Source organism: Tyto alba, unplaced genomic scaffold (genome assembly GCF_018691265.1).
Source record: "Tyto alba isolate M040663 unplaced genomic scaffold, T.alba_DEE_v4.0 Super-Scaffold_7, whole genome shotgun sequence".
Taxonomy (NCBI): Eukaryota; Metazoa; Chordata; class Aves; order Strigiformes; family Tytonidae; genus Tyto; species Tyto alba.
Window position 1 is genome coordinate 35,333,551 of NW_024881328.1, and position 27,405 is coordinate 35,360,955.

A 27,405-nucleotide genomic window follows, 5' to 3' on the forward strand; every position below is an offset into this window, starting at 1 on the left:
TCTTCAAATAGTGTAAGCCACATCTTCAGCTCGGATAGAACAGTGCTTGCACAAAGCTGAAACTGAGGGCTCAGACCACCCTTGTGGCCAAATATGATCTCTTTGAAAAAACATCCTGAGGCAGAGGGGTTTGTATCTTGTCCCTGAGCACAGCTACTTAAATATACCGGTGCCAACAGATGCCACACACTGCTTTGGATATCGGGGGGTCTCCCCAGCACTATCTGTAATATGATTCAGGCCACAGGTGTAATTACTGGAACAGAGAGGGAGTGCTTCCCTTTATATTACCTTAACTTCAGATAAATTAGAAAGTTAACATAATGGTATTAATATGAATGTTCTTGATACAGCCACTATAAAAGAAATTTTAGAGCAAACTTACATTTTCAGGTTTTCTTTTTTATTTTTTCAATTGCTTATTAATGCTAAACACCTTTTAACTAAAATGCCTGAAGATGGACAAAGCTTTCTATGAGAACAGCTTTACCTGATTGAAACAATAGTTCCTAGTGTTAGTGAAGTCATATACCATCAGTAACATGAAGAAGGTATCAGGTCGAGTCTGATGGGTAAACTACTCTTTGAAAGCTAAGGATAGAATTTATGAGAATTGAAAGCTAAGTAATTGTAGAATGATGGCTAATTACTAGATGGGTTATTATGAATAATCAATAAAGCACTAACACCAAAGGATTATATTAATGATATTGCAAAAGGGGAAAAGACTGGGTAATTAATTCTTAATAAGATATGGCAGCTTGGTTAATCGCTGTCTAACATCAAGTACAGTCAGATGGTAGTACAAGGTTTTTTTCATACCTATAAATGCATACCGGAATCATGTACGCAGGTTTTGCTAAAGATTTATTTGGCTAAATCTCATGCCCCAGTGCAGAGCCCTGTTCACATAGGGTGCTGTATATGGGTGAAGGGCTCCAACCATATTCATTCACCTGCAAAACTGATGCCTGCAAAATTGGTGGCTGTTGATTGAGGTGGATGTCATTTGTATAACTACAGAACAGTTCAGATTATTTTATATGCTGACATATACTTATTTCATCATTACTTCTTGTACTTTATGCTTTGCCTTCCAAAAAATTACTTGAGTTGTGGCTAATCTGAACATAAGTGAATACTGGTCTCCAAAGACAAACATGTTTTTATAAAGATTGTTCTGGGAGACACCCAGAAACAGAAATTGATAGTGCAACTGAAGTTCTTCTAAGGGATTTCCTTTTTGCTGCTGTGGGATCACTTATACTACAGATTGTTCAGTTCAAACTAATGGCAGGTCAAAAGAAGCTTTTATTGCCTAGTTCACTTCTATTCCAAAAAGTCTTTCAACATTGTCTTAAATCTAGGAATTTTATTTTTTATTATTTCATTGAAATAAATGAAAACTAAACATGTGCCTGAAGTTAAAAATGTATTTTAAAGTATTTTCTTGGAGTAGAATCAAAATAAAATATTGCAGAAAGGTAAACAGGCATGTCAAAATCTGACTGTCCTAAAGAGGTCAACCATAATCTCCAACAGGAGCTGTTCAAGAGAAGAATGCCTTCTACTTATAGCAGGGTTTCTTTTTTTAAGGGATACAAATACTGTCTGACTTGCTTTCATATTTGATTTAATTGTATGTATCAAAATTCCTGAACACTGAATTAAGGAATGAAGGCAAAAGTCATAGGTATTAGAAGGCTATGGGGAAAATAACAAATCTCAATGTTTTCATATTGCATACTAAAATACAGACAGGAAACAAAATACTGTTTATTAAGCATTGTTGTATTGTTTAGGAACAGAACAATGACACCCGATAGGAGACAAACTGCAGAAAGTTCTAATGAAGAAAACAAACAAAGTGAACTTAAATTGCAGATAAGCTGTTATCTTACCCTCCAGACTCATTTCAGTCTCTTCCTCAACACAGTGTTCCAATTCAAGTCAATAATTCCCACTCTTGAGAATGAATGTTCAGTATGATATAGGGAGTTTGCAGAAACACTGCTGTTGACATTTGGGTGTGAAACATCCACATGTTCCTAGTAGATGTGGTGTTTTCCTTTCTTTTAATTATTTTGTTCTCATTTGGTACAAGATGCTTTCCTTATTTCTGTTTTGGGTACAGTCTTATGACTGAGAATGATTGGACAAAAAGAGTCTCTTACTGAAAGAAGTCACACATAATGTAGGATTTTAAACAAGTTGTTTTGCTCACTAGTTAGGCTATCACGTTTCAGTTACAAACATCTTACTTTGGGCATGTGAGTGAAGAGATGGTTCAGCCTCCTGAGCTGGAGTTTTCTGTAAACTAGGTAATTCTAGCCTCTTCAAATAAAACACAGAATTCTGAATTTTCTAGAGCTTCTGGATGGTTTTCCCACAAGAGTTTGTCACAGGAGTCCAGCTCTGCTCATGAAAATGATGATTGTTTCATGTTAAAATGACTGCAGTCTGTCATCTAGTCCCAAGAGACAGGACCTGTCACTTTGAAGTCTGAGAGAAACAAATCCAACAGGAGCATCACAGTATGTATTTTAGAGAAAGTGGGAGGGAGTAGACATGTACTTAATGAGGAGTAGTAGGTATAGGTAGTCAAATTACTTACATGTAACTGAAATGAACAGTTTTGGAGTAAAAAGCATCTCCTTTGAAAGGAAGCAGGAATCCTAAAAAACCTAAGAGACTTTTCTCCATCCCACCTCTGCCTGTTTCCCTCTGCAAGTGCATTGCAAACTCTGAACTTGAGCATCAGCTGGTATGGAGACAGTAGTTCTGATTGTTGAATGTGCAGGGTTATGAGCAACAGAACCACAGCTTTCCATGCCCAAGTCATAGCAGGGTCAGTTCAGTACTTCACCCTTCAAAAGACACACACACACACACACACACACATATATATATATTCTTTCCAGTTTTGCTAGGCCTTGTGTAAGCTAAATGAGTAAAAAACCACTATTAATCACGCCTCTTTGGTTAAACCATGATGACATTTGGGGGTATTTTGTGAAATTGCTATTGCTCTAGATTCAGCAGTGCTATTACAAGCACAGTGCTTAAAGAAGCTGCCACTGATGTGGGTAGTTGCTTAAAGCCAAAATATATCCTTTCTTATTTTTCAAGACATGTCTTTCCTGGATGTGTATCTTTGAATATGCTTGGCATCATAGTTATGCGCTTACCAATAATTAGAACATTTTCAGTTGTTTACATCTTGTAGTTGAATTGTTGCCCTTGTTGCCAGACAAATTAAATATACTATAGCTTTTTTCAGTTCTAGACAACTGTCTCATTAGAAACATTTTGAAGAATGTATGTCTTTTGAGTGAGGTTATTTTTTTATTTTAATCTGAAATTTAAAAAACTCTAAAAACTAATCCACTACTTACATTTCTTCACTCAGATAACAACTAGAGAGACAAGATTAGTTGTATATTTTTAATAAAGCATAAGGAATTTAGCCACTGAAAAACTTTGGCTAGGGAGACTATAACATAGATACATGCCTTGCTAATTCCTGTGCACTTCCAGTGACAGGCTGTAAAGAATGAAGAGATTTATATTGAGAATAAAATGCCTTTGGTACAGCCACAATAGCAGTAGATAGGAATTCTGGAAGGGTTTTCCTCACATGAAAAAAAAAGACACAAAACAAAGATAAATTGTGCTATCTAGTAATCTGGAAAAGTACTAACAAAATAAATGAGTAAGCCTTCCCCTAGAAAAAGCAGAGATGTAGGTAAGAACAGGAAACATCAAGTTATTAAATAGGAGGCTAGGGCTGGCCTTGCGATAGAAGAGGCTACAGGGCTGCCCACAAGCATGTATGTTCCGAGGAGTGGTGGAAAGCCAGGGTTACCTGCACAGCAAGGCTGTCTTACTGTTTTGGTCGACACCTGCCAACATAATCCAGGGCTTCTGCACTTCCTAGTTGTCCTTGTTGTAAAGGACGATGCAAATCCAATTGCAACTATTACCTCTGAAAACTCAGAAGCTCTTACTTGCAAACCTAAACTTTATATGAAAGCAGATTTTCTGAATCTAAAGACACCTTTGGGTAACCGTGTTCAGACAAAAGAAGTATCTGGTGTCTCCAAAATGCCACTGTTTTTGTCTCCACTTCCACTCTGCCAGGGACAATTAGTCAGACCTGGGCTCAAATCCACAGCTGGTATGCTCTCCCATTATGCAAATTACTGCTGTAAGACTGCTGAGTCGGGTCAATACCAAGTAAAACTGGTAACTCCTCTCATACAGCTTCCAGCTATTAAACACTTCCCTAAATGCATCAGAAATCTGTAAATATTGTGGTGAAAAGACTCTGGTGAGCCAGCCAACTTGAAACAAGAGCTGCATCTTTAAAAATATTCACAAGGGCTTCACAGAGCAATCTAATAAAACCTGGATTTGGTGGAGTATTAATCAGAATACTTGGGACTTTTTTAGCATCATTTTAGATGTAAAAATCAAAGTGCTCAAGATACTGTATTAGGTTTAACATCAGTCTTGTAAGGAATGTTCTGTTAGTTCCTGTTTGACAAGGAAAGAAAACTGAGCACAGACTTATTTTAATAAGCATCTGGGAAAGATCATGCAGCCAAGTGGTGGCAAATTCAGGAGAAAAACTATGGATTTCCCCTACCTGTGGACTACACTGCTTCTGGAGGTAGAGAAATGCTTCATAAATTGGCTGTGGCCCTTTAGCTGTATGTCTAGGACCTCTGGACATTCAGCAGGCAAGCTGCTAGGAAAGATGCTGTTACTTTCTTCAGATGTAACAAATTCTGGATGGTACCTACTGTGCCTGTTGGCAGCGGGTACCCTCTACCACACGTGCAGTGACTGCCCTGGCTGGGACACGCGTGACCTACAGCGTACGAACCGCGTGGTTTATTTGCCCTGTGTCCATTGTGCACTCTGGCCACGCTGACTTCATTGTGTGCAGATCAACTCTAGGTTGCAGGCAATACAATCTTTCCCTGGCATCCAATACATTCAGTATTTCATAGACACGTTGGATTCGCTGTGTACGTGCTGGACAGACTATACACACTTCTGTATGAGAAATCCCAGAGAGCTGTAGGAACCATTGCTTTTTAAGTTTCAAAGGATGGTAGGTATGTTTTCTTGGCCTTTTCTCAAACCTTGGGTTTCACAAAAAAGGATTCATTGCCCAGTAGGAAAAAATGACGAAGATGATAATTTCACTCACATAATCCAATGCACATGTGTAAAGCACAGCAAATATTCAACCAGAAATTATTATTTAAGCTCTAATTCATCCAAACTGTTCTCTAGTAACAAAACGAGGTCTAACCAGAAGTGCTTTTCTGGTTCCTAGTGTTCCCATATGGAGAGTAAATATCTTCAGGACGCGGTTCTGCTGTTGCTGTATCACGTACGGCACCTGACAGGCTACCCCAGACCCCAGATCCCTCCAGTCCAGTAACCCAACTGCAACAGCGGCTAGAAGTGCCGCCGGGGCCGGGGCGGGAAAAGACGCAAGTCAAGTGTGTTGGCCTGTGCAGACCGCTGCGGGCTTCTCAGGGTGACCCCCCAGACTCTGCGTTCCCTTGCGCCTGAGGCACGAGCGACCTCCACACCAGACAGGACCCTCCTTCAGAAGAAACCCGAATGGATGCAGTGCATCTACTTGTGGAATTCACCGAAGTTGTCAGTAAAGGTGCAAGCACTGACAGTTAGTAGACTTCAAACCAACTATTATCAGATGATTTTGACACACTGTAGGTTATTTAATATGGGCTAATAACATTTAAAATGTTAAGTTTTAGGAAAAATAATTCTCTTTTTATCTGTTAGTAAATAAGAATACAGTTTAAGCAGTAAGTCTCTATAAGACAAGCCATCAAGAACATTTCCTTTACTTTTAATGTCAATCTGAGAAAAGATTTTGTGCATTTTCTAAGGAACATACCATAAGAAGAAACACTTAACTCACCTAGGATAAGCAATTCCATTAAAATAGTAATTTTAGGCTTCCTATGTTTATATGAATTTTTATTTCTGCATTACTTTTTCCCAAGGTCTGGTTCCCTTTATGCAAGGGATAAACTGTGATTCATGCATAGAAAGTCATCTAATTAATACAAGAAATACTTTGAACAAGATCACAGGAGTGGCAAAACCAGAACAGATTATTGGTCTATTACGTCAGGCATTTGCTTCTGTGATGGCCTATATACTTGGGGGAAAAAAAAACAACCAACCAACCAACCAACCAAAAAAAACCAAAAAAACAAACCACACACACAACAAAACAAACAAAGGAAAAGCAATTTTACACATATATGAGGGCATATTGGAGTGTTACACGATGAAAAAATTATCTCAGGCCTGGCAGCCAAGAGCAATCATGTTTTCTGAAGAACAAGGACAAATACTTCTGAGTTATTTTCATAGTATCTTGAAAAATGTAGCCTCTTGTACATTTTGACTGTTTTTAAAGTTCTATAAAAATGCAGTTTTTGCTGGCGGTCAGTGCCAAAAGTAGGTCACATAGGGCGCAAAAAAAGTATTGATGGTAAGAACTGAGATACTTGATCTGAAGCAGACAGCCTGAGCCAGCATCAAATGAGCCACCATCTTCATTAGAACAGAAGGTTATTGCAGTTAAATAGCTTAAATTTTGGTGGCTTGTTTTGTTTTTCTTTTTTTTTCCCAAGCTAGGAATTGGGAGCACTGTCATTTGCAGGTGTTTCACCTGGCGCCTTGTGATATTTGGTGCTTACCTTGCAGCCCCACCTCCCTGATGTATTTGAATAATACTCGAGAATTTCACATTTTTTGAAACCGCCAGCACAGTAAACCAACGAGGCAGAAAAAAAAAAAAAAAAAAAAAAAAGAGCCAGCAGACCGGCCGGCCAGCACCTTGTGACGCTTTTTTTAAGCGGGGTTGCCCGCCCTCCGACACCCGACTGCCGGCAGCGGAGGCTCCCCCGCCGCTGGGGACCGGCCCGGGGCGGGGGCGAAGCGGGGCCGGGGCGATGCGGGGGGCGATGTGGAGCCGGGGCGATGCGGGGCCGGGGCGGTGCGGGGCCGGGCGATGTGGAGCCGGGGCGATGCGGGGCCGGGCGGTGCGGGGCCGGGCGATGCGGGGCCGGGGCGATGCGGGGCCGGGGCGGTGCGGGGCCGGGGCGGTGCGGAGCCGGGGCGATGCGGGGCCGGGGCGATGCGGGGCCGGGGCGGTGCGGGGCCGGGGCGGTGCGGGGCCGGGGCGATGCGGGGCCGGGCGGTGCGGAGCCGGGCGATGCGGGGCCGGGCGGTGCGGAGCCGGAGGCCGCCCCCGGGGCGGGGAGGGGCGGGGCGGGGCGGGCGGGGGCGGTGCCCGCAGCCGCCTACAAAGGGCGGTGCGCGGCGCAGCGCCCAGCCCGAAGCCTCCGCGCCTCCGGCCCCGCAGACCGAGCCGGGCGGCGCTCGGCTCCCACCCCCCCCCCCGCACCTCAACACCCCGATTCTCCGCGGCGGAGCGGTTCCCCCCCGCCGCGGCGGATAAGGCTAAGGCTTTCCGACTTCAGCTACAGTGCTAGCTAAGTCGGGGAAGGCAACACGGAGCGAAGCCGCGCGTCCGTCCGTCCCCCCCGGCCTCCTGTCGGCAGCGGGCTGTGGCAGCGGCGGAGCGGGCCAGCATGGCGCGGGGAGCGGAGCCGGCGGGCGAGCGGCGGCCCTGCGGTCAGTGCGCGGCGGCGGCGGCTCTCGCTCGGTTCCCGGGGGCCGGGGGGCGCTGCCGCGGGGCGCTGCCCGCGGGAGGGGGGGCCCGGCGCGCTTAGGTGGGCGTCCCGTGTCTCTTCCCCCCCGAAACGCGTGTCCCCGGGGGCGGCTTCGCTGTGGGAAGGGCGCTGGCTTCCCCCCGCGGCAGCGGACGGCTCCCGCGGCGTGCCGAAATGCCCTGAGCTCCTTCAGCGTGTTTCTTGTTTCTCATTTAGGATCGGTGGTTGCCTATTTCACATCTGCAAAGTTTCTTCTTTATCTTGGACATGCACTGTCCACTTGGGTAAGTAAACTACTGGCCAGGCAGAAGTGGGATTTTATTGATGTAGTTATGATTTACCTGAACGTTATTGGTACTTTCTAAAAAAATCTTCAAAGTAGCACACCACCACAAAGACAGGGCTTGTTACAACACCTTGCCGTTAAAGTCTTCCTAATCTTTATGTGGTATATTGCCACAGATTCGTTTTTCATTAGTGTAGAGTAGTGCAGTACTCGGTTTCCTGCAGGCCTGCTTCTGTACCTGTTTATGCTTTTATGTAACTACAGAAGCAGTGATATTCCTTAGAGAGTAAGCTCTGAGTGAAAGAAATGAAGCATTGTCCATAGCAGAATGAAAAACAGTCAGTTGCCACATGTATTTGAGGGACTTGTATACTTACTAATGGGAAATACTTGATGTTTACAATGGACCCATTACTGCCACTCATTAGCAAACCTGGTGGGAGTATCAGGAGATACCTCTGTCTGTTAAGTTGTTTGCCTTTTGGAATGCTTTCCTTCTGTACTGAAGTAACTTACTATACCAATTGTTGCTCATTTGAAGGATACTAAAAATATCTTAAAACATGCACTAAAAATAGACAGTTCTATTCCATATAATAACATTAAGAATATAGGTATCTTACAATACAATTATAAGTCTCCATTCAATGGCTTGATTCAAAAAGAAGTGGAAAGTTTCCTCCCTAATATTCCCTCTTTTGTCTTTAGTTCTGAATTTGGACTGGCTTAACGTGTGTTTTGTATAGCACTGAACAAGTGGCAGATATACAGCATTGCATGCCTAGCTCTGGCAGCTCCTTGCTTTCACTAACCTGAAAGGTCATGTTGATGTTTCTGTTACTGGAAGAAGGCTTGAAGTGGTGTCAAAAGGTTGTTTAAACAAGTGCAATATTTCAGCAATTATCAGTATTATTAAGGAGATGAGGGGTGATGTTTCTGTCGGGCTCACTGCTTTTCAGAGGCCAGGGTTGTTACCTGCAACAGTTTTTGTCAGTAATGCCCGCAAAGTGCCTAACTGGCAATTTGGCCGACCCTGCTTACTCTTCTCAGAGGAGTGCTTGAAAGCTCGGCAGTGGGACTGCTCTCAGAGCACATGAGTAAAGGGGACAAAGCAGAGTTTGAAAACCATGTTGCAGACCATAACAAACAGACTGCAAGATGTCTGTTCAACTGTTGAGCAATATTAATAGTATACTCTTTGTTCCAGTGTGGTTTCTTTTGTGCTGAAAATCTTGACTGAAAAAAGCCCAACCAAACTTGCTGAAGCGACAGAAATACAGTTTATTTTGACAGCACTGGGTGCAGGACTGTACCTTTTGTGTGTCGTGAACTTTAGCGTTCCCGTAGTCTGAATGTTTTTGCTAATAGGGACGATAAACAAGCACCCTCATCTTCAGAACTCAAAGTAATAGATCATCTTTGTTCTGAAATGGTTATGTCCACAATACAAAACCTGATAAAAATGTGGCTTTGCTGTAATCGAGAGAGCTAATTTGGTTTCTGTGTTGCTAAGCCATTCCCAAATACAGAGAGAAGCTGTAAATAATTAAACGTGTCACATTTCCACAAAGGTTCAGATTTGAGCAAAGTCTAGGCTATGTCTTAGGCCCTTGTTCAGTAAAGCATTTGAATGGGTGTTTGGCCGCAGTGATCTTAGACTGGACTGCCCTGTTGAACTGGGGTCTCAGGCCTTACGCTGTTGCCTTTCCATTTTTGATTTACTGCTGTCTATCACTTGGCAGAAAAGAACAGAATGGGACTGGGTTCACCTTGTTGGTGCCAGGCCTAGTGTTTGCCTGGAGGTCGTCTGCGACTTCCCAGCCTCGTCTGTGCTCCTCGGACCTCAGGGGGCCTGTCTGCAGGTAGTAGCCTGGCTACTGCTTAACTTGCTGGCTTCAGTTCTGAGATGGGATTGTATACATTCAGGCTGAGATGGTTATAAGGAGTATTATAATGACAGAAGAGCAAGAGCCATCTGCAAGAGGATGGTGAGGCTAAACAGCTGTTTAAATTAGGAGTTGAAATATCCACATTTGGAGATCTTTTAAAGGGGGATCAAGCATATGTGATTAAGGCTTTGTCCATTTCTGAAGGCACTATTTACTTGAAACTTTTAAATTAAAATTTCAGTAGATCTTCGGTTAAAATTACATACCTGCTTCAAACTTTTCATTCACTAAGACTGTTCTTCTGTGACACTAATTTATCTTTGCTTGCTCTTTTATGGTTTTTAATTCTTGAAAGAAACTCATGCTTCCCGGTTGGAACAGGTTTAGTTACCCCAAAAACTATTTGTGTGGATTGGCATGATCAAAGTACTTTGGGTAAATGTGTTGGATAAGGTTGAACAGAGTTCACGGGCTCCTTAGATGAATTATATAGCAAAGCCAAGATCTCACTGAAGTCAAAGTCATTTTCCTGTGAGTTTCAAGTGAGATCAGGTTTTTAACTCTGACAGGAGTGGCTGGCACCGACTTTCACATACTTGCTTTTTTTTTAAATGCCTTGTTCATCTTGTCAGAATGCAGTAACTGCAACATCTCTGCATAAAGGAAGAAACCCACAAATTTGTTATGAAATTTTACTGTGAAAGTACACTTTTGGCTTATTTTTTCTAGCTTAATAAACAGTTACCTAAGCTAATCAAAACTTAGTTAATCCACCTGCATGTATTTTAAATTAAATTTGGTAAAGAAGTATCTTGGGTCATACAAAGTTTCAGTGAGTGCTAGACTTGGGAAATTATATTCCTCTGTTTTCATTGCTGGAATATTTTCTATGTACTTCTACTAACAATGAAATAAAACTGGAACATATTTTACAGAAGATTTTAGGTGTATGTAATAAACCAATTTTCACTCTCCAAGACAAGAAGGCGCATGTAAGCTGATCATGCTTATATCTGCATTTTCCCCATTGGTTTCAGTTAGAAAACATACAAACAAACCCAGAGTTTTTCCTTGAACAGGTGAAATTCTTTTCCCATGTGATTGGGATGTAATTTTTTTCTGCCTGTGGGTAAGGAAACAAATATGAATGTTTACACATTACAATGTTTGAAGAAGCTTCCTTCAGAGAACTTCAGTAACATTAGAAGGCAAAATCTTACTGTGTGTCTATACTACACTGAAGATTTAAATCAAAATTTACAATTTTTTTGACCCTCCAAATAGCATGCTTTTTATGTATCTTTTGATTGCTGTGTTATATGGTATGTTAGGTTTAGCAGATTTTGCTTTTTAAAAGTGTTTTTATGTTAACACCTCCCCTAGCCCTTTAGAATATTTGAGGTCCTTAGAAATTTGTACTGTTCGCTGTATCACATAGCAATTGCTCATTGAAGATAAGGAAGCAGAAGAAAACAATTTCATGTTTGGCTTATAAAAGGCTAATGCCATGGACCCTTGTTAAACAAACTGCGTGCCCTAGAATAGTATGAATGATTTCCGTTCATCTGCTTTGTTATTGATTATATACAGCATATTCTGTAGTGCATTTCTTGTAATATGCTTAGAAATAAAGTGAGATGTGACTCCCCTCATGACAACTTAAAAACATCGATGTATTCATTAGCAAGCCACAGGTCTGCTTGATACCGAACACAAAGGTATTTTGAATAGTCTGAAAATTATTTCATTTGGACATGTTTAGCATTTTGGGCTGCTTTATTTTTTTAAAGATAATAAGTGGTGTCAGAACATGAGGATGTATTCTAAGCACTAGATTAAACTAGCGGTAGGCTAAATAGGTTGAACTAGCAATGAGCTTGCAATAGGTTGAACTAGCTCTGATAGTCTACTTCTTAGTAATATGCCAGTCCTTAACACTATTAAAGAGAGCTTAAGTCTGACTTCAGAAACTTCAGTTGACGTGTAGGACACCACCTTCTTTGATTTACCCTTGTCTATCCTGAATTGTATTAAGACTTGCTTTGGCTTGACTGGCTCCTGTGTTTTAAAGCAGCATTTAAGAGCAAACTGCCATTTTGAAAAGTTATTTAAATAGTATCGGTAATCAATAAATCCGTTGCTAATATTTGATCTGTGCTGGAGAATCTATGTAAGTTTTCTGAGGCTTATTGGATGTGGCTGGTAACAGACTTTGTCCTGTAATATCATAATAGAGAATATCTGGGGGTTTTGATGTGGTATTACGAACTGCAATGTCACACTTGATTAGGGCAGATAATCTTAGTGATCCTGAGTCAAAACCAATGGTGAAGGGATGTAATTATAAAAAAAAAAAAAAAAAAAAAAAACCAAACCAAAAACAAAAACCACCCTAACACCCTAACATTTCCCAAAACTAAAAAAAAATCCCACACAACAAAAAACCAAAACCCAACAAACCAAACAACAACCCCCACACACACGCACTCCACACCCATGCATGTGTAACAAACCTTTATTTTAAATACAGACTTTTGTTAGAGAATTAGTAAGGGAGTCAGCTTGTGTGCTTACAAAGTGCAAACAGTAATGTTGTCTATGTACTCTCTGTTACTCTTAAAGGGAGATCGTATGTGGCATTTTGCTGTGTCTGTGTTCCTGGTTGAACTTTATGGAAACAGCTTGCTCCTGACTGCAGTCTACGGACTGGTGGTGGCGGGATCAGTTCTTCTCCTGGGAGCCATTATTGGAGACTGGGTGGACAAGAACTCCAGGCTCAAAGGTTAGATGCCCAGAGCAGGTTATTTACTTAAGGATTGATCAAATTAATGTAAAAAAGATCAGGCTGATAGTTAACTCCTCAAGTCAAATACAAGAGCAGGGCTTGCTCAGTGTTTTTTGAAGGGTGGTGTTTTAGAGTGGTAATGATTATACAAAGATAGAGTCAAAAGATATCAGGAAAACAGTTTTATGTCATGGTATGTCCACTACTCAGGCTAAACCTATACAACACGGAGAGATGCACAGAAATGCAAAAGTTATAAAGCACATGTATTTAAGGACTACAAACCAAGTTCTTTACAGTGTAATACTAATGTACGCTTGCATTATATGTTGTCTTCTGTCTGGATATAAACATCTACCTCTTAAATGTAAACACGTCCTGCATTTGCATTATGTAGATTTAAATACATATGCTCTACTCTGTTTTATAAATGACATGGCATCAATTTCTTCATACACATTTTTATTTTCCAAGAGGTTACAAAATAGCATCACTTCCATGATATGCTGAAGATGACTTTTAAAGACTCAAGCTAAGTCTTGTTTTTAACACTTTAAAAATAGTGTCATCATTTAAACAGGTGCAGCTTGTTTTCTGATTGAGAAAAGACCTACTTGGACTGTAGTGTAAGAGCTATGAATAGTTAAGAGCTATGAAATTACATCAGACGTTAATTTATTCCTTTAAGACAATGGCAGATTCAAAACCTAATATGAAGTATAGTTTTAGTGCTTATATTTTTGGGGGGAGAATAGGAAAACAAAAATTGAAAGAATCTTTGCATGTTCCTTACTTATAACCTACTTAAGCTTATAGTTAGCTCATTCTTATGTTCATAACTGTTGCTGTCTGTTGATTTAAAACAGTGGCCCAGACATCCTTGGTTGTACAGAATGCATCTGTCATCCTGTGTGGTATTATCCTGATGATGATCTTCTTGTTTAAGACGCAGCTTTTGACCTTATACCATGGATGGCTTCTTGTGAGTGCTTGAACTTGTTAATAAGGAATTAACTTACAAAGAAACTTTGGGGAGTGTGGGAGACAGGTGAATTTTTGTTTTTCTCTTGTCTGTTTAGACATTCCTGGGAGCTAAAATGGGCAAATGAAACTTTGAGCTAGTTGGGTAAACAGAGGTGATTTTCTTTCTGTCAGGAATTGTGAAATAGACTTGGTCTTGTTTTTTTTTTTTTTTTTCTGAAAAATAACACTAAAGTTTATGGATTCAAATGTAGAAGTGTTTTTTTTCTGGTTGTACAGGATAGGAGTGGACATTTCCCTTCACCAATTTTCTCACATTGTAACTCTTTCCCCCTATTTCTCTAGACGATGTGCTATATCCTGGTTATCACAATAGCAAATATTGCCAATTTGGCCAGCACTGCCACAGCGATCACAATTCAGAGGGACTGGATTGTTGTGGTTGCAGGGGAAGACAGAAGCAAACTGGCAGGTGAAATATGTTGCCTTTTTAATACCTTAAATGTCTTACTTTCCAAACTTGATTTTTTAGACTAGAGTTTGAGGTCAGCACATCTTTCAGTTCCAGATATTATGAGAAAACAGCAGGTAAAAAGGACAGCCTTTATTTTCCTCTTCCTTGCTCTGGACTACACTTACTGAGATTAGAAATTTCTGTTGTGATTACAGTTCAGTTAGTCATCCCTAAACTTGTCTTGTCCTCTTTTTAGTCCTACTGCAGCTTTGTCAGGAAAACTTTATTCTTGTTGGACAAATAAACATACACCACACTCTTACATCAAATAACTTTCCTATTGAGCACTGGTTATTTAACTTCCAGGCACTTAAAGCCAAGTGTTGCAATACTTTTATTTTTAGGTCCCTGGAATGGAACAGAAAACTGTTGCGTAACTGGGCTCCTCACATAGGGATCAAAGGAAGAGGTACATGAGAATGAAGTCCAGAACAGTAGAGTAGGTGGATCAGGAAACTGCCAGTAGGAAGTGCTGTGTATGCAGATATATTTGAAATCTTGCACTTCTCTAGAATTAGATGTCTAACTCTGAGCTGTGAATACTTTTCTTCAGTTGGAACTGAAAGCTCTATATTCCTTGGACATTGGATACACTTGGTATTAGATTACAGACTTAATCTTCTCTTTTGCATAGTAAACATTTTTTTTTTTGCTTTCCTGCTCATTGGCATGGCATTATTAGGAGAGGAAATGAGTTCCCATTCAAATTCTACTGCAGCTTAGTAGTCGTGACACTACTTGCATGTAAGAGATGGTTTGGGATCTTCCCCAAGGACTCACTGAACCTGACTCTCCTTTCCCAGGGCGTAGTCCTAGCCACAAGGCCGTTCACATCAAGGGATGTATGTGTGATTGATCTTTGGCTGTGCTGCTGCTCTGAGTGTAACAGTGTGGGAAGCAGTGTTTTTTGTGATGAACTTGGGCAGGCTGTATGGGCTCTGAATCAACCCTGTAAGGGGACTTAAGCCTTCTCAGATGGGGGAACTGATACTGAGGTATAAACAAGGCACAGAGCAGCTTAACATTGCCAAGATATTTATAGGTCACTAAAGTAACTCCTGGACTAAAGTTTTAATTCTAACACTTGTGGAGTTCAGGTACCTCCAGGCCTAGACAGCGTTTCAGGTTCTGGACTCTAATTTTGTATGAAGCTGCCTAAATTGCCTGTAAGGTTCAGTTTATGTGCTGGAGTCCTTTTTAGGGATTTGAATACTATATTGCAGATTTAATCTTGATGTTCATCCCCAATGAAGGAATCTTATTTCCCCATCTCATCCAGGAGAGGCTAGTTCTTAATTAGATGCATTTAAAAGTGTCTTGCTTTCATTTCCCAGCACACAAATTTTCCACCGTAGCTTTTTATTTTGACCTTGCAGTGCCTTTCTAGGCCATGCCTTTTGTAGAGCAGCGGTACAGGTTAACTCGCTTTATGAGTGTGAAACACAAGCAGGAAAAAAAAAAATCTATCTGTAAAAGCCTTAAGGTTCTAATGGTTCTCATTAACCTTTCTTCTTGTGTCAGATCTTATTCAGCAAATCGTCTCTCCAGTCCCTGTACTACTTATTACACATGAGATAAGGTCCAGACCACACCTGCAGAGAACTGCTGCGTGGGAGGCAGTCCTGCCTCTGTACTGCTTCATGATCTCAGGCAGAATTGTATGACCACTTATATCCTGTACTGAAAAATCAGACAAGAGGTTACTCTAAATTCTCATGCAACTGAATTTAGAAACAAAAAAACCCCACTGAACTAAGCAACTTAGTTCAGCAGATCTATCTAAGGGATCTCTTCTAGGCTGAATAGGGTTATGTGTTTAATCACAATGTAACTTGGAGACTGTTGAAATTCCTTAATGGGTAATACTGTTGCAGCAAGACTGTTGTCCATCTCTGGACTGTTCCTTTCCTCAAAGATGAGCCTTAGTTAAGTAAGTTAGTGGAACAGGGAAGTGAAAAATTATGTTGGCTTCCCCTTCTTCATTGTCCTTGATTAATTTTTCCATTCACTCTTACTTGGTACCTTTCCTGAGTGGAAATATTAGCCTTCCTCAAAACCAAAGCTTAGTTCTTTGAATTTCTGAAGTCAAATATTATGCAAGCATCTCACTTATTCATCTTGGTTAACCATCAGTCAGATAGTTAACACTGAATTGCCTTTGAAATCTAAATAGGAAAACCTAAATGTTTCTTTGAATGGCAAAGGGTAATTCTCTACAGGTTCAGAAAAGTAGCTTCATAATGGTATACAGTTTCACTTGCCCTTCACAAGCTCTAATTTCATAGTAGGACTCTAAAATGGGTTTGAGATGTAGTTCTATGTGGCCTGAATCCCTGATGTGCAAAATGATTGAGGGTCTAGCAACCTTTAGGGGTGGAACAACGGCACTATTAATTGGAAACTCACAGGACCCCGGAGGGTGTAATGACACTAAAGCAGTCAAGATTGGGGAGGATGAGACATCTGCTACCAGCAAATGGAAGATGCGTTCATGCTAAGAATGGGCTGCCTCTTTTCACCATAAACATCAGTGTGGAACAGAAAGGAGTGAGGACTTTGCTCAGCAAGTTCTGAGAATACCTCCAACTGACATAAACTAGTGTGACTCGATAAGGAAATTTAAACTCACTTCAAAGATCTGTCGCTATCATGCTGGGTACTGTGGTGACCAGTTACTAGAATTAAATGGAGGAGACTAAGAAATAGGTGGTCCAGTATTGGGAGATAGTAGTTGCTAAAGCTATCTTTACAGGAAAGAATTCTACCATAAGAGATTCCTATGGATGTCTGGTGTTGTGCATGCTAGGTTGGTTTGTTACAGAGGCAGGCTTCGGAGTTCATAATGTCCCTGGGATATAAGGGTAGTCTGATCTCATGGCTAACAGTGTTTCCTGCAGGAGTACACTTTGAGAGTAAACCCAGCATGCTAAACCTGGAAGACCTCATGCCGACAAAACTGGCAGGAGTAGGCATTTGGCTTACAAACACCTCGGTTGGTCACAGTAAACTTTAACACTGTAACACTCTAAGGGTGCCTCTGGTTAGCAGCCTAACTCCTGCTAGAACTGCTTACAGTTGGAGCAAGACTTAGCTTGGTGTGTATACATGTGCAATCCTCAATTACGCTAGTGAATATTTCACTGTAAGTGTTCAGCAATTATTTCATATCATCAAATAATTTCTGACAGATATGAATGCCACAATAAGAAGAATTGACCAGTTGACCAATATCTTGGCCCCAATGGCAGTTGGTCAGATAATGACATTTGGCTCCCCAATGATTGGCTGTGGATTCATTTCTGGCTGGAACCTGATGTCGATGTGTGTGGAATATCTGCTGCTCTGGAAGGTTTATCAGAAAACCCCTACTCTGGCTCTCAAATCTGCAAAAGTCGAAGAATCGGAACTGAAACAGCTGAATGTAAAGAAAGGTATTGAAAACATAAAAGTAACTCTTCAAATTCACAGTATATTCACTGTATCAGTCAAACTGAAGTGTTGACTTTTATCTGCTACAGGCACTGCTTTGAGGCTACATAGCTTTCTACTCATAGCTTGGAGGTTTCAAGTTTTGGTTATAGATACCAGAGACTCTAAGTAACAATACATTGTGCAGCTATTTCAGGAATCCCATAAAATGAAGCCAAAGAATGAACTCCTTCATTTTAATTAATCCTTTAGAACGAGTCTGCCCTATTATTTAGGGCTGATCACGGGGAATGCTCCTATCCTTTTGTACCTGCAGCTAATAAGCTGGACAAAGCCCCTTGCTTTGTCATGCTTATAGAAGAGTAGCCTCTGTAGGGTTCTTTATCACTAACTCATCTCTACTTATGCATGGTACTAACAGACTTTCATGGGGTTGTAGAATAGGTGGTAATATTTCTAGTTTGGCATGCTTCATTGAGTTCTACATGCTGCAGGAAATGGTGGAGGGAAAAAAAAAAATCTACTTTGACCTTCTGCTCTGCTTCCTTGGCCAAGCTGAGCAACTGGAATTTGCTGTGTAGATGGCTATGACTATAAGCAACCTTAAAACTGATATTAACCTTACTTTAGATAGTCTTAATATCAGAAAATAAAACTGTTTTGGAAGGAGACTTTTTGTTATGAAGTATTTGAAATGCCAGATACTGGAATACATAACTTAGGCGTTTTCTCAATTTTTTTTTTAAGGTAGCGTTATGTGAATACTAATGAAAGCTTCCAACTGTAGGCTCCCAACTACATCATGTGTGTTGTTTTGTTTGTTTTTTTTTTTTTTTTAAAGAAATATTATAAAGAATTCCTGTTTTTTTTCTCTAAAAGCTAGCTAACAGATCTGTTTTTTCCTTAATTTATAGTGAGATAGGAGGCTGCTATTGAAAGTGTTGAAAAGATCTGTCTTCTTCCCAGCCAGCAGATCCATTGTGGTAACAGCTGGTCCGTCCAGTAATCTGTTGGACTAGGCTGATGGCAGCCTAGGATAGGGGAGCAAGATAGTATAGAACACTCTATAGCTTTCAAACTGGCTCTTGAATGCTCCTGAAGAATGAACCATTTAGCAAATGTCAGTATGTAGGAAACATCTCTTAATCGTTGCTATTATAGTATTCTGATTTCAGTAGAAGATCTGCTTTTTTAGAAGTTGCAGCAATACTTCATGTGTCCCCCTTGCTGTATGCAGAGTTTGTTTTAAACTTGACAGTAAAAACACTGCTCACGTATACCAACATTTGTATAGTTTCTGTCTACATTACTAATCTAAATACTGCTGTGTGTTTTTCTGATTTTTATTTGAGACCAGTGAAAGTGGTTATATATTAGAGTGAAAATAGAATTAGAAAAGCATGGTCTGAGATTTTTTTCAAGTCACATTTTGAAAGCTTTTGGCTTTGGTAGGCATCATCAAGCATCTGTCTTGGTTCTTCTGCCATGACATGAAGTATTAACAGATGTTTAAGTATTCCCTACTTTCTGTGGTTAGTGCATTTAAACATACAAAGCTATATTAGAATACCAACTAACATTGGCACTCATTAAGCAAATAATTTCTTTATGGAAGTGGAGCATTCCATCACAAGTCTTTTGAAGCAGGCTATGCTTTCTCCTACCACAGTTTAATTAAGCAAGCAGGAGTTTAAAATGATAGGGATGAACTTTACTTGATCTTACTCTACAGGTGGGATTTAAGGACACTTGAAAACATTTAAGTAATCAGAGGAAGGGTGGTTGGAGAATTTAACTGGTGCACTTCTGCAGCAGTGACCTTACTAGCTGCAAACAGTTGTCTTGCGGTTTGCATTCTGCACTTTCCAGGCAGGAGCGTGTCTAACAGTTACATTTCTGTTTACAGAGAGTGACATGAAACCTGCTGAAGGAGTGCAGTTAATTGTTGAGAAAGATGTAACTGGCTTTGAGCCCCAACAGGAGAAGGAAATGAGCTGCGCTGCCCGGATTGCTGAACCTTTCATCACATTCCGTGATGGATGGGTTGCGTACTACAACCAGCCAGTGTTTCTTGCGGGCATGGGTCTTGCGTTTCTGTATATGACCGTTCTGGGCTTTGATTGTATTACCACAGGCTATGCATACACTCAGGGTTTGAGTGGCTCTGTGCTAAGCCTCCTGATGGGTGCCTCGGCAGTCACCGGAATCATGGGAACAGTAGCTTTCACTTGGCTTCGTCACAAGTGTGGCCTGGTTCGCACGGGACTTATTTCTGGAGTTGCTCAATTGGCTTGTCTGGTCTTATGTGCCATCTCGGTATTCATGCCTGGAAGTCCTCTGGATTTGACTGTTTCCCCATTTGCTGACCTCAGTGCCAGGCTGTTTGAGAGTGAACCATTACCTACTATGGTATCTCCAGAAGATAAGCCTGAAATGGTTTTTACAACTGGAATGCCCAACTTGATAAACGGGTCTACTACTCCTGCTAACAGTGACCCAGAGATGAGTCCTGAGCCTGTGCCTTTAATCTCTGTTAGTCTCCTGTTTGCAGGAGTCATTGCTGCTAGAGTTGGTAAGTATTATGTCTCTATTAAAACCTGATCTATTGTCTGCTTTTAATTCTAAAAATCACAGTGCCTGTCAACTAAGTGCAAATTTGAGTTTAGAGTTGTAGGCTACAGTTCAAGTGTTATATCACATTTCTAAGGCTAATTTCATTATGCTTCACATAAAAATGAAATCATCTTGCAACAGTATCACCAGAGCAGGGGCTGCGCTACTTATTTACTGCATATTATATAGCACTAATAGGAAAAAAGCTACCACACTGGAGATTAAAAACTTGTTTATTGGAATGCTCATCTCTAACTTCCTTTGCAACCAAATCAGAACTAAACAGATCTGTTATGAAAACCTTCAAACTTAGCAGCTCACTTAATCAATTCATTAAATAAATTGTCTAACCTTTAAACTTGTGACCAGCAAAGAAGTTTAGAACAGAAACTTAGATTTGGACAGCAGCTTAATTCTTTGAGGAATTGCTGGTTAGGGTAGTATTTGTATCTTGTCAGCAGAAGAGACAGTCAAATACATAAATGTAATGAACAGTGACTCTCATCTGTAGAATTTTTGTACTCTTAATTTCTGCCGCTTTTGCTGAATTTTGGAGGAATAAAATACTTGATTCACATGTATTAATTTTGTTTGCAAGATAAACTTTTAAAATTGAATCATTAGTGGACTAAAACAGTATAGAAGCTAGTGTCAGCCAAGACCATTGTAAATTATTATGTATTCTGCATAGTTTAATGTGTCTGATTTTTTTTTTTTCACAAACATCTTATGCATAACTTAACAATTGTAGCTAGCATGAATACACTGTAAATAGCTGTAAAACAGCTATTTAACTAAGGAACAGATGAGCAAAACATTAACTTGATAGACGTGTTGAAGCAAGATGTGAGGGGCAGATTGAGTCAAGCTGTATGTATTATTTCAGGAAATATTAGTAAATGAAAAGTAAATTGCTCTTGACTGTCAGTGTGGCATTCATTCTAGATTGACAAGAGGCTAGCTTGACCCATACATTTTTAGCAGAAGTGAGTATTTGGAAGTATGAACTGAATTGTGCCAACAATGAAAGCTTACCGTGAGAAGCTCAGTTGTATGGATAACTGGTGTTTTTTTTTTTCCCTCCATAGGCCTTTGGTCCTTTGATTTGACTGTCACGCAGTTGCTCCAAGAAAACGTGGCAGAAACTGAAAGAGGCATCATAAATGGTGTCCAAAACTCCATGAATTATCTTCTTGATTTGCTGCACTTCATCATGGTCATCTTGGCCCCAAACCCTGAGGCTTTTGGTTTATTGGTGCTTATTTCTGTGTCTTTTGTTGCAATGGGCCACATAATGTACTTCAGATTTGCCCAAAAAAACTTGGGAAAACAACTTTTTGTTTGTTGCACTCCTGATCCAAAAGCAGTCTCTGACAGTTCACCACCTGGTAATACATCTACTGTCTGATAGGATCCACTTCTCTTACTAACTTGCTACACAAATATCATGGTTAAACACATATATTGCCTTTTGTGACCCTGTCTAAGGTGTTTCGCTAGAGTTGAACGTGTAACTTAACTGTTTGAGGAAGCTGTCCCAAGAGAGCTAAAATTTATCTTACAGTGGCCCTGTAAGTGTCTCGTGTTTGGCAGAGGATCAGCCTAGTTGGATCTTGACAGCTGGTGCTCCAAAGGATTCCCACAAGTCATGCATCGTTTATTTGACAACAAAAATAATGTGGAATTTCTGTCTCTCTCACCCACCCCCCCCACCCCCAGTGATACTGTTTAGTGGTTATACATACTTGGTTTGTTCATGAATTCTGAACATTTCTTGTGCTTATTGAGCAAAACGAGGGGGTTTTTAGTTGCTTCAGTATAACTCAACGTACAGTATTTGGTTCTGTGGGGTTTTCCTGTTACTATGAACAGTGCTGCTCCCCTGTCTTCTCAGATTGGTATAAACATCCTTCTTGGATTCCTGAGGTGGACTTTTAAGTTCTGATTTCTTCCCAAAATACCTTTTTAGTATTCGATCTGTTTTGGTTTAACTTTACAGAAACACCTTTGTAGGGTTTTTTGCATGTTTCTGTATAAATTAGATGAGTTCTAGGTACAAGATAATGTATTACACTTTTGTTGCACTTCATAAAGTAAAAAATAGCCTCATTTTAGCAGAAGCTATTGATGTAACATTATAAAGCATGGCTTTTTTAACTGCAAATGACAGGTCTGCTCATGTTTGATGTAGCAGAAAGTACTAAGGTCAGGAGTACTGGTACAGAAAGATAAAGTCTGGGGCTTACTTAGTTTTTGCGTCACTATACAAGCAGCTTTTAGTTTATTTTCAAATGCTATTCTCAGAAACCAAATTAAAGCCCTATTGGAAAATTATTAGTATTCCAGGCAAAAGAAGTCAAGAAGTGGATTACTTGCATTTGTTTGCCAAGAATTTTGGCTTAGTTTGTTCTAAAATACCGTTAAAACAATGAGGTGTTGGACTTTGTGGCCCTCTAAAGCAACTTCAGAGCAATGAAGACTGATTTTCAAGAAGTTCTTGAATTCTTTATTTTTTTTACCCTGCATGTGTACTAACACAATACTTCCGTAGTCGTTAACCATACGCGCACTTTTGTGGAAACTACGCACTTTGCTTTCTCAGTAGAGTTGAACCAGGTAGTGTTCTGAGTTTTCCAATGGCATGACAGTATGACTTACAAACTTAAGTCTTTGTAAAATGTTTGTTTTCAAAATAAGGAGTGTGCGAAAACATATATCAGCAACTTCTGAAAAGTATCCTCTAAATTTTAAGATGTTTTCATTTTAGGTACTGTCCTTCTCAGCCATCTATGTTGCCAGACTTCAACCCTGGAATGTAAGTGGGTGAACTCCATTGACATTAAAGGCATTACACCAGGGCTGAATCAAGGCTGTTCATCTTAAAATTTGTAATGATTACTTTTGACATTCTATTTAGTTTGATATACAAGACCTCTAGTAGCTTTTGTCTCAGATACAGAATATGTAAGAGGAGTGAAAGTGAATGAATGGGAATCCAGTGTACAACTGATATGCTTGTGGCCCTCAGTATTCAATAACTGGATGTAACAATTTTTCTCCTCTAAGGGACCAAAACTGATCATTGCTACTATGTTACTGAAAGTTTCTCAGGGATGTTTTCACTAGGTTTATAAGTGTTTATACTTTGACCAAGCTTTTCGGTTTTGTTTTGATACAATAAAGTGAAATATATTAATTAGACTAGTTTTAAAATTTGTGACTCAATTCTGAGTGTAACTTCTTAAGGAAAAGGGAGTTTTGCCACCAGCAGAATTTAAAACTGAGAAGACAAATAAAACAAGATTATCCAGATTTGTATAATAAATATGCCCAAAGGATATACAGCATGTGATAAGTACACTACTAAATAAAATACCTCTGATTTAACAAATATATTCTCATCTGTATCTAATCTAAATTGGAACCAGATTTTAATATTGCTGAATATAAATAAAGGTAGCCCAAATGTCAGTGAATGTGTCTATACTGCACTTTGAACATCTGAATGCCACTGTATATAATGGACTCACAGGCCATCAGGGAAAACAAGCTGAAGATGCAGCTTCTTGTGGGCTGCCTATAGCCTACAGAGCCCAGTGTGCCTAAAGCCTAATGTAGTAGCACTAAGCATCAGACATCCCAGAGAGGGTGTATTCCTGAAGTCTAGAGACTTCCAAAAACATAACAGACCTAGGAGCACACCATGTTCCTGTCTGCTCTTGGAGAGAAAAAAAAAAAAAGACTTGGGAAACAATGTAGTCTTTGAGTTGAGTAGCAATTTGTTTCATAAATTGTTCTGCTGGGTAGTGCAGTCTGGATCTCAAACCAAAAAAATTAGGATTGGGAGGGGACTGGACCTTTGTATTTTGTATGCATAATATTGCTAGTATGCATATGTGCCAATACACAGCTGAAAGGCAAGACAATCTTAAAAGAGAAGAAAGGTGGATGCTAGCTTTAAGAGGACTAAGGAGGTCTAAATTGAAAATCTTGTATGTATTGGTCTGAGTCTGATGTCAAAAGTATTGCTGCTTGAGCACAACCCATTTGTGTACAAGTCTAAGATGTACGCAGACACCTGTACTGATTAGTGCTTTGAAGCAATGTGGAGCCTGAAGTCTTACTTAGCAGGACTTTCATTAAGTAAAGCATTTTTGGCCTCGTATTTATTTATTTTTTTAAAAAATGTGTCCAATTTGGATGAAAACTGTCCTTAAAATGTACGCACTAGAAATCAATCTTACCAGAATAGCATATTTTATTATACAACCTTATGCTGGACATAGTATTGATTTATGTATTACTATTGTTAAAGCTAATGAATAAATTTGCATAAAATTTTGTTTGTCCTGTATTATTCAGTTTGTGGCATCTTGGTGTGCTGTATTTAGCATGGATCCTGCAGAAGAGGGTTTTCTGTAGTGATGGGATGGAAACAGCCCTGAGGCACAAACAAATAACGTTGGGGAGGAAGTAAAAGACAAGTGTAGTAAAAGCCTTTCAATGACCCTATAGCTCTGTCTTGAGTGAACTGATTTTTATTTACCATCCACAGTGGTAACTTAAGACACAGTAGCTGAAGGTGCAGTTGTGGTCTTACAACCTCAGCCAGGACGGCCACTGGTGATACAGCAGTTTCGTGTATCGGCTTGCTGAGCAATAGAAAGCAAATGGTTTCACCTTCCCAGTCATCTTTTTACTGTATTGAATTTGAGATCGTGGCTTTCTATAGCAGCAACTTCTAGGTGAGAACACTAGGCATAAGAGTGGTCACAAATAAATGCAATAGTTTTAGTATTTTGGTTTTAGTCTTGACAAGTACTTCTGCTGAGTATTTTACACAGGACTGATTCTTGTTATGTGTATTTAGGATATGCTTATATGATGAGTTGATCTTTGGAAGGATGTTGTGGTCATTCACTAGGATTCCCCTGAACTGATTCCTATTAGAATTAGAGGTTTTCCAAGAAAAATACCTTTTAATGAGTTGTCCTCAGTTATGTTATTACCATGTTATTCTCTTATGGGAACTAGAATTATTAGTAGTAATCATTAGTTATTCCCATGTGGGGAGTTAAAACTATAGGTTTTGTTGCATGTGCCAGACTTGGTAAGGATAGGGTAAGCGATGTGCCTCTCTAATAGGAGCTACCAAAATGTCCGTGTTAAAGTCTGATTACCAATTTTCATTTTCAGCAATGTTTACCTCCTTCATGGTCACGTATGAACTAGGAAAACTGTTAGAATACTGACTTGAAAATGTAGTTACACTGATCCTCCACCCCTGTAGGTACAAAGAAAAAGAATTGTGAATGGTATTGTGTAGTATACTTAATGGATAAAGAACACTATTTTAACTGAAAAAGGCCCTTCACAATGTACCATTCGATGGTTTCACTGTTTTCTTTTATTGAGGTGTTCACATTTTGGAAAGCTCTGAGTTTTCTAGGACCCCGTGGAACTCATTGCTCAGAAACCAAAGGTAGAATGATTGAAGATACCTACCACTGTTTACTTGTTTGTTGCACTACTTTGCTTGTTAGGTAGTTGAGACATCGACCCTGACTGTGGAACACAATGTGTATTGCATATCACATATTTTGTTGTCTTGCTCTGGAATATTTAATTGCTTTTATTTTCAAAAGGGTTTTCTTAAACTGAGCACTGATGATACAGGGATTGAAAATTGAATATTGTTAAAGGAAAAAGGGATAGAATGAACTGAGTCCCTTCAATTTAAACTATTTTCTGTTTCTTGAATGAGAAAACTGTCTCTTAGAAATTCTAAGAGAAGAAGTAGGTTCATATCAAATAGTTTTAAAATACTACAGTTAATGCTGTCTTTACTTCTACAAAGTATATGATGTATATATCCCAGGTTAGCAGAGCTAGCTTGTTTCCTTCAGAAGTTCTCTGAGCGTTTCCTCAGTGATCTCTGTCAGAGATCACAGTTTTTCATGTCAGTGTTACACTCCTTTTCTGCTGGACAGAGGCTTCTTTCATAGCCTCCCACACAACTAGTTTTACAAGGAATATATTTCCACTTTTAATCTACAAAGGATCACAATTTTCAGGTGAAGCTTCATAAAAAACCCCAAATATTCTGCAGTAGAAATGAACAGGCAATTCCAGACTCATTGAAAATAATAATTTCTACTCCTTTTTAGTATTAAAAGCTAGCAGATATTACTGAGTTAATGCCAAGTCATGGGTTCTTTGTAACTTTGAAACAATACAAGGTTACAAGCAACCCTGAAGTAATTTGGAGTAAAGATTGTTTCTGCTAGAGAAGAGTGCAAGTAATAGATCTAGCTTTCCTAAATCTAGCACTGTGGAGGTGATAATGCTTTATCTGCCTCAAGATCGACCTATTTTCAGGTCCTCTAGGAATATTGTGCCGTACTCTGTGCTCATATCCTTCTCCAGTACTTAGTACTAGAGAAATTAGTATCAGAGTCTTTGGTGTCTTGCTCTCTGTACTCACACATTCTTTTCCCTGCTTGGGGGTGCTCTTAACTGCAGGTGTAGTAATCACTGTCAGGTTAAGAGTATTTTCTTCCTGAGTAAGACTATGCCTCTAGCTTTTGCTTTAAACAAGACACACTATATTTTGCAACTCTGAAGGCAGAAAAAACTGAACAAGGATGTTTGCTTAAAGGCTTGCAAGGTGCATGGACAAAGTGCACACTGTTCAATAATGCTTTTTCAAATACTTCAGCTTGTCCTTGTGTGGGTCAGTATTTCTTTCTAGTTAAACTTTATTGCATTTGGTCACAAAAGAAACACGCAACCATGTGCTTTCCACTCTTATTCTAGGTATAGAATGATGGAGCAGCCTCTTTTCACATGTGCAGAGTTAGGAGATCTTAATCATTTGTAAAGGCAGGGCTAGTTACTTGACTACATTTAGAAAAACTGATTCTCCTCCTTTGGCAGATAAGGGAAAGAGAATGTACAGTACATGCTGCTGTTAGAACTTCAGTAGGTGTCTAACCATAACTTAAGACTAAAAAAACCCCAAAACAGCAAAATGTGTTAAAGCTGTACAGCTTGGGTCAGAAAACACACCCACTTTGTTCGTGGTAAGCCATTGTCCACTTCAGTCAGAGGAAAGACACTGTCCAGGTATCCACAGTGCAATGACACCATAGCAGAGTCGGAAAATAAGTTCTTCC

At 39.8% G+C, this 27,405-nt stretch overlaps 1 protein-coding gene across 1 annotated transcript; it reads left to right on the forward strand.

Moving 5' to 3' along the window:
- Window positions 1-7,402: 7,402 nt before the first annotated feature.
- On the forward strand, window positions 7,403-24,573 carry SLC40A1 (solute carrier family 40 member 1). Its single transcript, XM_032995207.2, has 8 exons — window positions 7,403-7,695; window positions 7,950-8,017; window positions 12,531-12,690; window positions 13,560-13,675; window positions 14,020-14,146; window positions 17,377-17,619; window positions 19,524-20,189; window positions 21,319-24,573. Exons 1-8 carry the CDS (start codon window positions 7,653-7,655, stop codon window positions 21,636-21,638), a joined length of 1,743 nt encoding a protein of 580 aa, XP_032851098.1. The 5' UTR covers window positions 7,403-7,652; the 3' UTR covers window positions 21,639-24,573.
- Window positions 24,574-27,405: the final 2,832 nt, after the last annotated feature.